The following is a 13,324-nucleotide window of genomic DNA, read 5'->3' on the forward strand; positions in this document are numbered from 1 at the left end:
AGAATTCAACTAACTATGTTTAGTTTTATTTTTAAAATATTGTAAGTGCTATCTCTATCTATATTAGTATTATGTAAATAGATGTGAGTGTTTCTTTAAGTGATATTCGGATTTAACTCTTAATATAAAGCAATATATTTTTCTGTTTATATATGAGAATATTAGGATTTAATATCTCCTATATAAAACAATATATTTGTCAATTTATATGTGAGAAGAAAATAACAAGACGATGAATCTTCTTCCACTCTCTTATGTTAGCTTGACTGCGTTAGTATTACCATATTCGTATTTATTAAATTTCTAACATAATATTGATTAAAAGAAATAAACTATATATATATATTTATATATAAATTAATCAGACAGATTTATGACTGATATGTTACTTGATCAAATATAAAATTTTCTCCGGGTTGAGGATACGTTTTCTAGATAAAGAGTATGATTAAAGTGAAAATACATTATAAATGCATAATATTCAACTTTGGGGAGACCGAAGTTGATCTCCGGAAACTCTAATTAGTAAAACATTTATCTCTAATATGTAACTAATCAGTTTTGCACCACAGCTTTTTTACCTTTGACTAATTAATAGTTGAGATTCTTGATTGAATACTACTCTAACGCATAATTGTCTTCGTAATGAAAATCGGACTAATTCATAAAGTTGAAAACGGTGTCGCTAAGTCAACCTCATTAATAGATTTTAATTTATTTTTCTTCATTAAATTGACAAAATGGTATTCAATTTCTGATAGACCATCCGTTACTAAGAAGTATATCAAGCAGAGAAAAATTACCACTTGTGAGAATAAAGACAGTGAGAATTAGTTAGAATATTAGGCACACATGTCCTGATTTTATAGGATATTAGTGGGGAGTCGAGGGTACTTAGACTAATTTTATGATTCATTTAGCTTGTTTTTCTAAGAAATATTACTGGAAGGTCACTAGTTCCTCGAATTGCTAGTAATTGTGTTTTTTCATTTTTGTTCTTCTTTATTTCCTTTTTTTGTTCTACTCTTTATCAATCCATAGTAATATAATTCCTATCAATTTGTTTGTTATTAATTTTGTGTTATTGAGATTATTGTTTTGTGAGTGTTTGAGCAGCTGGTTTTGCTGTTTTGGTTGAGGTCTGTATCAATTTCTTTGAATATATGTCTCCTTTAACATTATTAGTCAGTTTAGTATCCAATTAAGTAGTCCCATCATTTTGATAAAATGCAATTAAATTTATAATCCTAATTAGTTAAGTTGATAATAACGAGTCAAATGGGTGTCTATTTATCACCTAATTCACGGAAAAAATTTCACAATTAATTAAATGGGTCAAGAAAATATATATAATTAGAAAGGTAGGCTCATTGATCAAAGATATGTTATTATAACAATTAGTGAAAAAAAAAAAAAAAATCATGTGTAATCGACATCATTTTCTATTTCTAACATGTTTTTGTACTCTTAATAAAACCGACAAAACTGCTAATTAACGGAAAAATTAGAGATAAATTAGGAGTTCCCAACACTTAACTAACACTTAATTAGATTTTACTTTTCCTTTGAAATTAATGAGACTCATCCAATCATTTCTCATTATTCAGTTGAATAATTAATGACTTTGATAAATAAGTAAAAAAATTGAAGTCTCCATTGGTTTGGTGATAAAATTGATATCTTTTATTTTCAAGATAGTGATTTATTTGATAACAATATTACATTAATGGTCAGTTGATGATGGATCAAAATACCTTAAAATTTCTACATGAATTTAGTGCTTAAGAACATTTAATAATTGTTTGAATTTATCAGTTTGGCGACTATACCAAAAGTCTGTTATTGCATAATAGACCTTTTCAAAAAAATTGAAAATGTGTATGGAATATTATCCATGTTATATATATAAAGAGGAAATTTGTAATTTAAATTAAGAATATGTTAAGAATTAAACCAAGTATGTTTAGTTTTATTTTTAAAGTATTGTAAGTGCTATCTCTATCTATATTAGTATTATGTAAATAGATGTGAGTGTTTCTTTAAGTGATATTAAGATTTAACTTTTAATATAAAGCAATATATTTTTCTGTTTATATATGATAATATTAGGATTTAATAACTCCTATCTAAAGCAATGTATTTGTCAATTTATATGTGAGAAAAAAATAAAGTGGCAATGAATCTTCTTCCACCCTCTTATTTTAGCTTGATTGTGTTAGTATTATCATATTTATATTTAGAGTAAACGACTTTTTCCTACCCAGATAATTACTTAATGACACTTTCTCACCCACAGACTTTTAAAATACCACTTTACTATCCAAATTTATATTCCATTTCTGATTCCGGCATTGTTGCAACCACTGACCACTACCATTCTCTCCCCGATCCTCACTCACTAAAACTCCTCAAACTCTACTTCCGTCGACCCTACCAATCACTGACAATCGAGTGATTAAGATTTGCACAGTCGTCCATCCTAAGTCAAATTCTAATAAATCCCAACCATTAAAATTCAACATTCCATCACCAAAATACTCATCGGCTTCCCCTCTTCAAAAGCTCCAACAACCTGGATAGTGTTTGCTCTATATTCGTCGCTGGAATGTAAAGTATGTGAGTGAAAAAGTATCATTAAACCATTATTTAAGTCGTTAACTCTTATATTTATTAAATTTCTTACATAATATTGATAAAAGAAATAGACTATGTATATAACTATACTTAAATTAATCAGGCAAATGTACAACTGATATGTTACTTAATCAAATATAAAATTCTCTTTAGGCCGAGGATACGTTTTCTAGACAAAGAGTATGATTCATAAATGGGTTGTCAAATTCAAGTAAACATACATTATAAATGCATAATATTCAAATTTGGGGAGACCGAAGTTGATCTGCTGAAACTCTAATTAATTAGTAAAACATTTATCTCTAATATGTAACTAATTAATTTTGTACCACAGCTTTTATACCTTCCTTTGACTAATTAATAGTTGAGATTCTTGATTGAATACTACTCTTAACGCATGTTTATCTTCATAATGAAATCTGGACAAATTCATAAAGCCGAAAACGGTGTAGCTATGTCAACCGCATTAATAAATTTAATTTATTTTTTCTAGATTAAATTGATAAAATGGTATTCAATTTGACAATTTCTTTGAATATATGTCTCGTTTAACATTATTAGTCAAAGGCATATTTACTTTTTCTCTATTAGTAGGAGTGAGATTCAGTAATGTTCACATAAATTAAATTAAATTACTATTTTCTCTAATTAGTTAAGTTGATAATAGCGAGTCAAATGGGCGTTTTATCACCTAATTCATGGAAAATTTTTCACAATTAATTAAATGGGTCAAGAAAATATATATAATCAGAAAGGTAGGTTCATTGATCAAAGATATGTTATTATAACAATTAGTGAAACAAAAAAAAACAAAAAAAACAAAAAAAAAAAAAAAAAAAAAAAAAAAAAAAAAAAAAAAAAAAAAAAAAACATGTGTAATCGACATCATTTTCTATTTCTAACATGTTTTGTACTCTAAATCAAACCGACAAAACTGCTATTTAACGGAAAAATTTGAGATAAATTAGAAGTTCCCAACACTCAATTAACATAGCCCTGTCTTGTATCAAAGCAAGTAGGATATTAAATAAGATATTTGTAGGGTTGATTTAATGAAAATAAATAAATAAACACTATTATTGGTATGAAAGCAATGAATCAAGATTCCCATATGATATAAGTTTTTTTGAACTTTCATAAATCTTGATACACGTTTACATTTATGAGCACATTGTTAGAAAATATCCTAATTGTGGGCTAACATTAATAATGTTTTGGTTTAATAAAACCGAGTAAATACATAGTTCAATGAGATATCTTGATGGACTTATGTGATCATTCCAGAATTTACCTAGTACATTTCATTTTGAATAATTTGGGTTGACGATAAGTGTAAGTTTGGGCCTGTAATGAGTTTTAGAGTTTATTAGATCTTTAATAGGAGGACCCAATAGATTGATATAAATTGGCTAGGGTCCCTTTCCAAACGCAATAGAACAACCAAACCCCATTTGGAACCAGTCATTTTGTGCGTTATTGGAAATGAAGACCTACGCTTTTTGTGTCTCTAAAGACTGACCACTACTTGTAGGGAATTCAAGGAATTCAAAAGTCATAATAGAATCAGATTTTTCTAATCCTTAATATTTAAATTCAATATTTGATAATCAATATGCAAATTATGGGATTGATTGTTAGAATTGGGTGAAATTCATGCTTGAATTCCTACACACATATCATATGTGGTTTTGATTTGATTTCGCGTTTTTAATTAGTTTTTATTAACCATCTGTACAGGGGTGTAGTCAATTTTTTTTTTTTTTATTTGGACAAATTTTTTTCTTGTACAATATATATTTATGGGTATAGGAAAAAATTATAATCAACCTTATCATTACAATAATACATATATATTGTTTAAAATATATTTTTTCATTATGATATAAATATTTAAAGAGAGTTTTTTTATAGAAAAGCAGAAGTAACTTGAAATCTTGAAGAATAAAACAGGTCACCAACAATGAATTAAAATAGTGTTGTAAGAATTAAATTTCTCTTTTAAAGATTGATTAAGAATTAAAGATTAATTATCGAGAAGAGTTAAAGAAAAATTACTGATGATTGCCATAAAAGATTATTTTTAAAAAAATTACTTACAGAGATGGAGATGATATTTAATAGTGAAAAAAATTAAAGAGATTTAATAATTAATTTATATAACCTAAGATTTTTTGTTTTCCAAACTAGCTGCGTGTAAGCGCTCCGCCTTTAAAAGCTTGTATTTTGTTTAAGATAGAAATAATCAATCCTGGAACAAGAGGAGGTTTCAATTTTAAGGCAGATTAAAATCCTGTCATGTTTGAGCTTTCTTGTGTTTTCCAGTAACATTAATCTTACAGGAATCACAAAACTATATATCTTAGGAAAATATATAATCATTACTAACTTATTACATGTGATAATTCAATTACTTTTCTGCGTTCAACCTAATCCACCATTGCTTCCTGTCAATGGCTTTATATTTCCCATCTTAATCATGGATTCCCACAGTTTCAAAGAAATGAGACTGGTTTTCCGCAAAACGCTCAACAATGGCTACAGTTTCGCTCCAGCAGTAGAAAACTCCGCTCAGTTTGCAAAAGATCAAGATTCTATTTCAGGTTTGTGAAATACCTCTGCTTCTCAAAATGTACAGGTTTATTTAACCGACAAATTTAGTTGAAATCCAATGATTGCTAGTTTACCCATTGATGAAAATAATAACAAATGATATATTTTAATATATAACGTTAGACTATATTAGACTTGATAATCTAACTCGAGCCTACATTAAATGTATGATTCAATAGTTTAATTAATGCTGTTAGACCATACGAGATGATGTATACTTGATAATCAAACAAATTTCTACGATTTTATGGTGGTTATTTTCATTAAACCGAGCCGGCCCTGGGTCTAGAAACTTAGGCCTAAGGTACACCCGAACCTAGCCTAGGCTTTGGTAGGAAGGCCTGGCCGGGTATATTAATGAGGTTTTGCAAAATAATAGATAACCCTTGTACAATTCTTGAGAACTCCATAACAAATTAAGACTGCCCCCTATTACATTAAAACCCTAATAAATCATCAAATTCCAGCCCCACCTTTTAAGTAAAATTTATAAAACCTCCTCATCATATCAACCAAACTAGGGGGTAAAGCCCGAGTAGGCCTTGCCCGGTCCTGGGTTGTAAAACTGGGGCTTTTTCCTTGGCCCAGCTTGCATTTAAAAAAAAAAAAAAAAAAAACCTGGGCCTAGCCTATGACATGACAATGTTGCTTTCACCTAATTGATGTAAATCAGATTAATACGATAACGCAAATCAATTTTACATCTATTTATAGATGAAAGCTGAAAATGGTGAAACTAAGTGAATATATTTAATAGATTTTATTTTTTCTTGATTGAATTAATAAATGGTATTTAATTTATTTTTGAATATGTCTCATTGAAATTATTGTAAGTTGAATATTTACTCTTAGTTTCCAATTAAGTATCTAATATATATATATATATATATATATTTATTTAAAAATCAATTTTCTCGTTTTGTGGAGTGAGATTCAGTATGTTCACATGAATTAAATTAAATTAAATTACTATTTTTTTCTTATCATTTTGATAAAAATGCTATTCAATGTATAATCCTAATTAATTAAATTGTGATAACGAGTCAAATGAGCATCTATGTTGGTTTGTTACCTAATTCATGGATAAATTTTCACGACTAAAATTTCCATTTTTGAAAGTGTGTGTATGTATATATTAATATATATAAATAAAAAATCCGTCTTATAATATGAAAAACTCTTGATCAGGGAGGTTTTTGATATCTTCTCATAATGCAGTTTTCTTGAGCTTTTCAATAACAATAATTTTTCACGGAATCACATAAATATACCAGCTTAATCAGGGAGAAATAATATAATTTATTTCTAAACTTATTACATGTGATCGACTTCAAAGAAGCCAAGCTAGCAAAAACCTGAAACAAAGTGACAAACTTACCATTCCAGATAATTCAATTAACTTTTCTACAGTTCAACCTAATCTCACCATTGCTTCCCGTCAATGTCTTTATATTTCCATCTTGATCATGGATTTACCAAAAATTTCAAAGAAATCAGATTGGTTTCCGCAAACGCTCAACTATGGCCACAGTTTCAGCACCAGGAGTAAAAATAACTCCTGGTCAGTTGCAGAAGACCAAAATTCCTTTTCAGGTTTGTGAAGTAGTTATTGTCAAAACCTTTAGGAGTTGTTGGATCAAGTTCGTTCAGAAAAGACGAATTCTCATCAGGCACCTTCCACGAAGGCTCCGCAAATATTTGGGATCCAAGCTTGGGTCTGCTTTCCTGTGCCACTGAAATTGTATAGACGGTGACTGAAAACAATGCTCTAGCACTCCCGAAGGTGTGTGCACCTGAGAAAGGTGTAAACTTTAGCATTATTGAAGAATACGTCGGATCTTGGTTATTAGTACTAGTAATAGTAAACAATTTTTGATCGTTATCTAACGTAAAAGATGAAATTTCTTTAAGAATTTTTTGCACAAGAAACTGTAAAGATTATGATTTTTCTTTTAGTATTTGTCATCGTCAACGATAATGTGAGTCTGCATGTAATCATAACATTTTTTCAATTTTATTAGAACTTCAAAGATGCAATGGAATTACCAGATGAACTACTAAGTCAGTGGTATCAAGTCCTTGATCTTTGAACTTTTGTGAAATTTCACAGAGGGTTTCCCTGGTGTCGGGATGGCACCATTTCCATTTATATTTCCATCCTGGAGTCTCTTCTCCTAGTTGCACTGCCATGTTGGACCTCCATCCTAAAAATTAATTAATAAAACTTGTTCACTTCAAAAATATTTTTCGTTAGTAAATACAGTTAAATCACTTGATCTAAAAGTTAACTGTGTGATCAATAATATAAAAGGAAGGTAGAAGTACCAAAGAAACCAAAATTTAAGATGCAAGGGCCACGATATCGGCACAGGAGAGAACGTCGGGGCAAGCGTTCTCCAGTAAAATTTAATATCATCAATACTACTAACCTATGTTACAAGTTGGATTGTCCATTTTTCTCGCTGTCTTTGCCGTTTGCGCGTCTAACAAAACGATGCATCACAGCCCTTTAAAAAAAAAAAATACATTGTGGAAAAATCATTAGTGCTTAAAAACCAGTAGATGGAGCACAATTGAGAGATAATATTGGAGATAATAGTTACAGTAACAGATTGCAGTTACAGTTACAGTTAACTTAGTTTAGTTGTTTATATTTTAGTTTGTTACAGTAAGCTAGAGCAGTTACATTGACTATAGTTAATTAACTGTCTTTAATCATAGTTAGTTACTGCAGTTATTGTATTGTTTGATTAAAAGGACTTCGATCCTTCACTGTAAAGTGTGACTGATAATGAAGTAATACAGCAGTTTCTTTTCTCCTCTGTTCTTTATCCTCTAACAGATAAGATGTGTAATTACATTGACAAAACAATCGTGGAAGTGAAGCCGGATGAGTTTGGCACCAATTCGAGCATCATTTTCTCTAGCTTTCTCAACCACACCACGCACAATGCCGACACATTTGGACATGTGTTACATAAAATGTTGGACTCAACTGGGCACTAGACGCCTCAAACATTATGGCAATGAAAAGAACATGGATGTGATCCGAAACCGACATTTTCTTTAGAAAAAAAAAAAGAAGATAATTTGAGTTAATGTTTTTGTTTTAGTAATTTTGTAATGGCTTGGTGCAGAGAGGACTATGCTGAGCCTTTATATAGTTGGACCTTGCTTGGACCTCAAGGGTTAGGCACATTATGGCCAAATAAAAATAAATAATAATCACATATTTTTTGAGTTACTAAATTTGATAAATTAATCCATGTGCTTCATACTTTCTGCATTATATTGTTTGATATAATGAAAAGGAAAATTGGCAACAAATTATATGTAAATTCAAGAGGCCTTTTATGGTACAATTGTTCTTGAATTTCTGCTGAAATGGGGTCAAGATGGATCAAAATTTGTTATAAGTTCCTTAATTTTAAATAAATCCCCTCATGTAGAACCCCTTCCATATTTATAATTAGCCACTATGAATTCACATCTTTTGATGGATATAATCATATAAACTTCTAAAGATAGGATATAATCTACGCGGTTTCAAAGATTTACAAATCCAAATTGTGTTGGAGATTAAATTTGATGTACAATATTCTTCGCACAATTTACTCCAAATTTAGTCAGCAATGTTACTTTTACCTAATTGATTTGATAATTCTTATATCAAAATCATATGTAAATTAAATTAATATGATAGTGCAAATCAATTGTTACATCAATTTGAAAAACAAATTGAAATTGTCTAATATATGCTACTCGATTCATCACATGAAGTAAAAATTCTAGCAAGGTAACAGTCGGTGGGAAAAAATGGCTCTTCTATCAATTGATGGTGGACAAAATGTCTTTGATATTTGAGCTGTGATAGAATCTTGTTCTAAATTAGTAACGCCATTATTCTTTTTCCCATAATGTCTTGAGGAATATAGTTGCCAACTGTGAAATTTTGATATTTTCTGCATAATATTTAGAAATAAATTAAACACATTGAGAAATTTTGGTACTTTTAGGTTGTACCAAAGCAGCTACATATATACATATGGCTATTTGTTTTTAGGGGTGTTCAAAAAAATGTTGAAACCGAACCGAACCGATAATTGAACTGAATTTTCGGTTATTCGAAAAACTGGTTCGGTTTCGGTTCAAAGAAAATAAAAAACCGAATTTTCGGTTCACTTACTGATTTGGGAGAATATGGAAACCGGTTTATTATAAAAATATTAAATTAAAATATAAAATAAAAATATATAATTTGTTATAAAAATATTAAATTTAAAAAAACATATTAAATATTAAATTAAAACCGGTTAACCAGTTTTTACTAACTGGTAAACCAATTTTTCGGCTAACCAAAAAATTGGTTTTCTCTTTAACCGGTTCGGTTTCAGTTCAGGAAAATTCTTGAACGGAAAAATTGGTTATACAATATATATATATAACCTCTCTATAGTTATATTTTATATAAGAATAATCTTTATATAGTCATAAAAATTTTTAATACTAACTTAGGCCAGTTATAAATAAGAATTAACTCACATTATCATAAATTATAATTTTTTTAAGTCCCGTCTTAAGGTACCTTTTTGGTGGCCATCGAAAATCGAATGTCAAAAATCGAAAATTGAAAATTGATAAGCAAATTGAAAATTGTTTTAATACAAATGTGTGCAACTCTATCATAATTAAATAGGTACCTTTTCGGTGGCCAAAGGAAAAAAAAAAAGAGAGAGAGAGAAAGAAAAATGCTACACTCGTGCAAAGTGGTCATCTCCAATAACATAAAGATAATGTCATATTCACATGAGTTCACACAGTAGAGTTTCCATTATGGCATAAATTTAATTACATTTCTCTGAATCAAGAAATTATAAATTCTTGCGCGTGACACTTTTTGGCATGCCAGGCTTTTAATAATAATATATTAATTGGAAATATGTGTGCTGTTTCTATTACTAAATATGACTAGAAAAATGACTCTCTAGTGAAGATCAGATTTTTATCATATGTGATCTTGGGTTAAAGTTACACTTATATCAATGAGGCACATTCAAGACCACATCAAGTTATCATATATTTTTATGGTTAGAGCTAATTGGCTGCAGAGGGCATAAAGTATTTGATTTTTGCATATTTTTAGACTGAGAGGATTTTGGCTCCAATTGGGGATCCTTTTGCCTAGCCTTCTGTGCCACACCTTGTACAGTGTTGGACAAATTTGGACATGACTTAGCATTATATTTTGGATTCAACTGATCACTCAGATACCCCAAATGTTAGAGTATTAGACTAACATTTGGGGTATCCGAGTGAGGGGGAGTGTTGGAGCCAGCCCCATTTGAGCTGAGTGATTGACCAGTGATCAGTGGTATTAAAATCAGTCCCATTTTGTCGGTCCACTTGCCTATGAATAGAAGTAGTTTGGCAGTCCACCGTTGGTCAATCACTCAACTCAAATGGGGCTGGCTCTAATACCACTTGTTAGTTTTTGGGTCTAACTCCTCACCCAAAAGGTCTTATTGAGTAGGAAGATTGTCCACTTTTATAAACCTATTGGCTTGAGCATACCTAGTCGATATGGGATCTCCAACAATGATAACTTAACATAGGACAATGAATACAAAAAGGGTTGAGATTAGATACATATTTTCAAGAATTTTTTTTTTAAAAAAAAAAAAGATGATATTAAAATTTTGCTTAAAAAGGCAGTATATAAGTTGAGCCCTTCACTAATATGGTTAATTTGTGAACTACAATAAGTTTCATATGAAGTAACTCCTAAATATTCACTCTTATATTCTGCAAATTTTTGTTATTTAAAAAACAATAAGTATGTTGGAAAACTCATAGGTGTTGCCAAAGGGTTAAAAGTGTAAAGTTGTCAAATGATAGGACTTTAGCAATATTGACCAAAGTGACGCCGTTTTTGTTTACGTTTAGAAATACAGTTGAGAAAGTTGTTAAGTGTTCTTACTTCGTATCCTTAATGGAAAGTTCTTGTATAGAAGGGAAAGTGTTCCCTTTCATTTGTTCAATCAAGCTTACTACAAAGTATCTCATTTTCTCTTCGAATTTCTTTCTCTCAAGTTTATTCATATGTCTTCACAAATTCACATGGTATCAGAGCTAATTTGACTAACGTCAATGGCTAAAAGCTCTTCCTCTTCACCATTACTTAACAGCACTAGAGAAATGCTACGAGATTCGGCCAATCGCACCACCTCACCTCTGGCTTCAAGCTTGCAGGTGATTAACCCTAAATTGATGAGGAACAACTTTCGATACTAGAGTTCTCAAGTTTTGTCAGTAGTCGACTCTCACGAGTTAGAAGACCATCTCTTAGGTAGAGTCCCTTATCCCTCGCCTATTCTAATTAATCAAGCTGATCTTGAAGATGAACTCAGTAAAATTCGAAGTGAACTTAAGGACAAAACAACACCTGTAAGTGAACGACTCAATCCAACTTATATTTTGTGGAAACAAACTGACAAATTCCTAGTAAGTTGGTTATTTGCATCAATTTCTGAGAGTATGTTCTATGTTGTCTCGAATTGTTACTCTTCTACTGAAATTTGGTTAGCCCTAGAGAAAGACATTGCAAGAAATATATTATATTGTGACAAAATTAATTTTATCAAATGCTATTTTGTCACGAGTAATATAGGTATTATGACAAAATAAAGAAACATCACATTAAATATAACAAAGAGAATATACAGTGACTAAAAAAATATTGTCATAATATTTTATCACAATAAAGAAACCCATAAGAAATATAGTGAGAAAAACATTTTTATCATAATATTTCGTCACAAATTTTGGCGCTTAGGTAAATTGTTTATTGCAACAAAAATACTCTGTTATAAAACATTTTAGTTACTAGATTTAGTTATACATGCTATAACTATAAATTATTTTGTCACAAAAAAATTATTTATTACTACAAAAAAAAAAATGTCATAATATATGTTGAAATAGAGGTATTAATGACAAAATGTTTGAGTCAAAATTTAAGCGTCGAGATAAATTGTTTATCATGATAAACATATTTGTCATAAAAAACTTTAGTCATTATATTTAATAACACATGCCATAATTACAAACTAATTTGTCATAAAAGAATTATTTATCATTACAAAAAAAAAAAAAATATATATCATCTATAAATGTTAAAATCGAGGTATTGTGACAAAATATTTGAATCAAATTAAATGTGATATTTTGCGACAAAAATTTGCTAAAAAAACATAATTAATATGCGTTCAACTATTTGTCATTCCTCTCAAGTTTTTAGCAATAACATATATGTCGTTAAAAAAAAAAAACTCATTAACGCATAGGATCAGGTACAAGGTCAGTGGCTAGGAAATTTTGTCGGGATCAGGGGGTGATCAAGGGCAGATCAGGTTTTGCTATATCTAGCTAGATCAAAGAAATCTGTTCTAAAACAAATTACCAACAAAATAGAGAAGACAAAGAAATTGTTTGTAAAATCATAGCAACANGGCGTCTTTGAATTGGAGGTTGATTAGGAATAGGAAAGTACTATGACAGGGCTGTGGGCTCTGGATTCGTCCGTGGACCTAGGACATGGGCTAGGTTTGAGAGGCTTGTGCCCGCTTGACTTGGGCCGGTTTGTACCTCATGTTAGAAGAGATCTAACATGGCTTGGGCCTTTGTAGGACTGGGCCTGGTCCGTCTTCGCTAATGGTCCTATTTCCCTATTTGGGCCAAGGACGATTTTTGGCCCTAACAGTTATGTTAAGTCTTTTATAATTATCTTTGATAATTATGCTATTATCTTATTAGGATAGAATTATGATTATCTTATAATTATGATAGAATATCTTATTAGATTTTAATTAGGTGATTAGAGTTCTTTTAGGAGTTATTTAGAGTCAAGTGTAAGACTACATAATAGCCTAATTCTAGATTGTAATTATCAATAAAGAATTTTGGTAATTAATCTTTCTATCTTTTGTTCTTGGAGGTCTCTATTCCTCATATAAACATATCCTATCCCAAACCCTATAAGCTTTTATACATTCCTTTGACTAAGTAATTGTTGGGATTCTTG

At 30.1% G+C, this 13,324-nt stretch overlaps 1 protein-coding gene across 1 annotated transcript; it reads right to left on the reverse strand.

Annotated features, from left to right (window-relative positions):
- Window positions 1–6,777: 6,777 nt before the first annotated feature.
- LOC116124186 (peroxidase 53-like) lies at window positions 6,778–7,434 on the reverse strand. Its single transcript, XM_031409895.1, has 2 exons — window positions 7,291–7,434; window positions 6,778–7,173 (listed from the first exon to the last, which is right to left on the reverse strand). Exons 1-2 carry the CDS (start codon window positions 7,432–7,434, stop codon window positions 6,778–6,780), a joined length of 540 nt encoding a protein of 179 aa, XP_031265755.1.
- Between the last annotated feature and the right edge of the window lie 5,890 nt (window positions 7,435–13,324).

Source organism: Pistacia vera, unplaced genomic scaffold (assembly GCF_008641045.1).
Source record: "Pistacia vera cultivar Batoury unplaced genomic scaffold, PisVer_v2 Contig150, whole genome shotgun sequence".
NCBI lineage: Eukaryota > Viridiplantae > Streptophyta > Magnoliopsida > Sapindales > Anacardiaceae > Pistacia > Pistacia vera.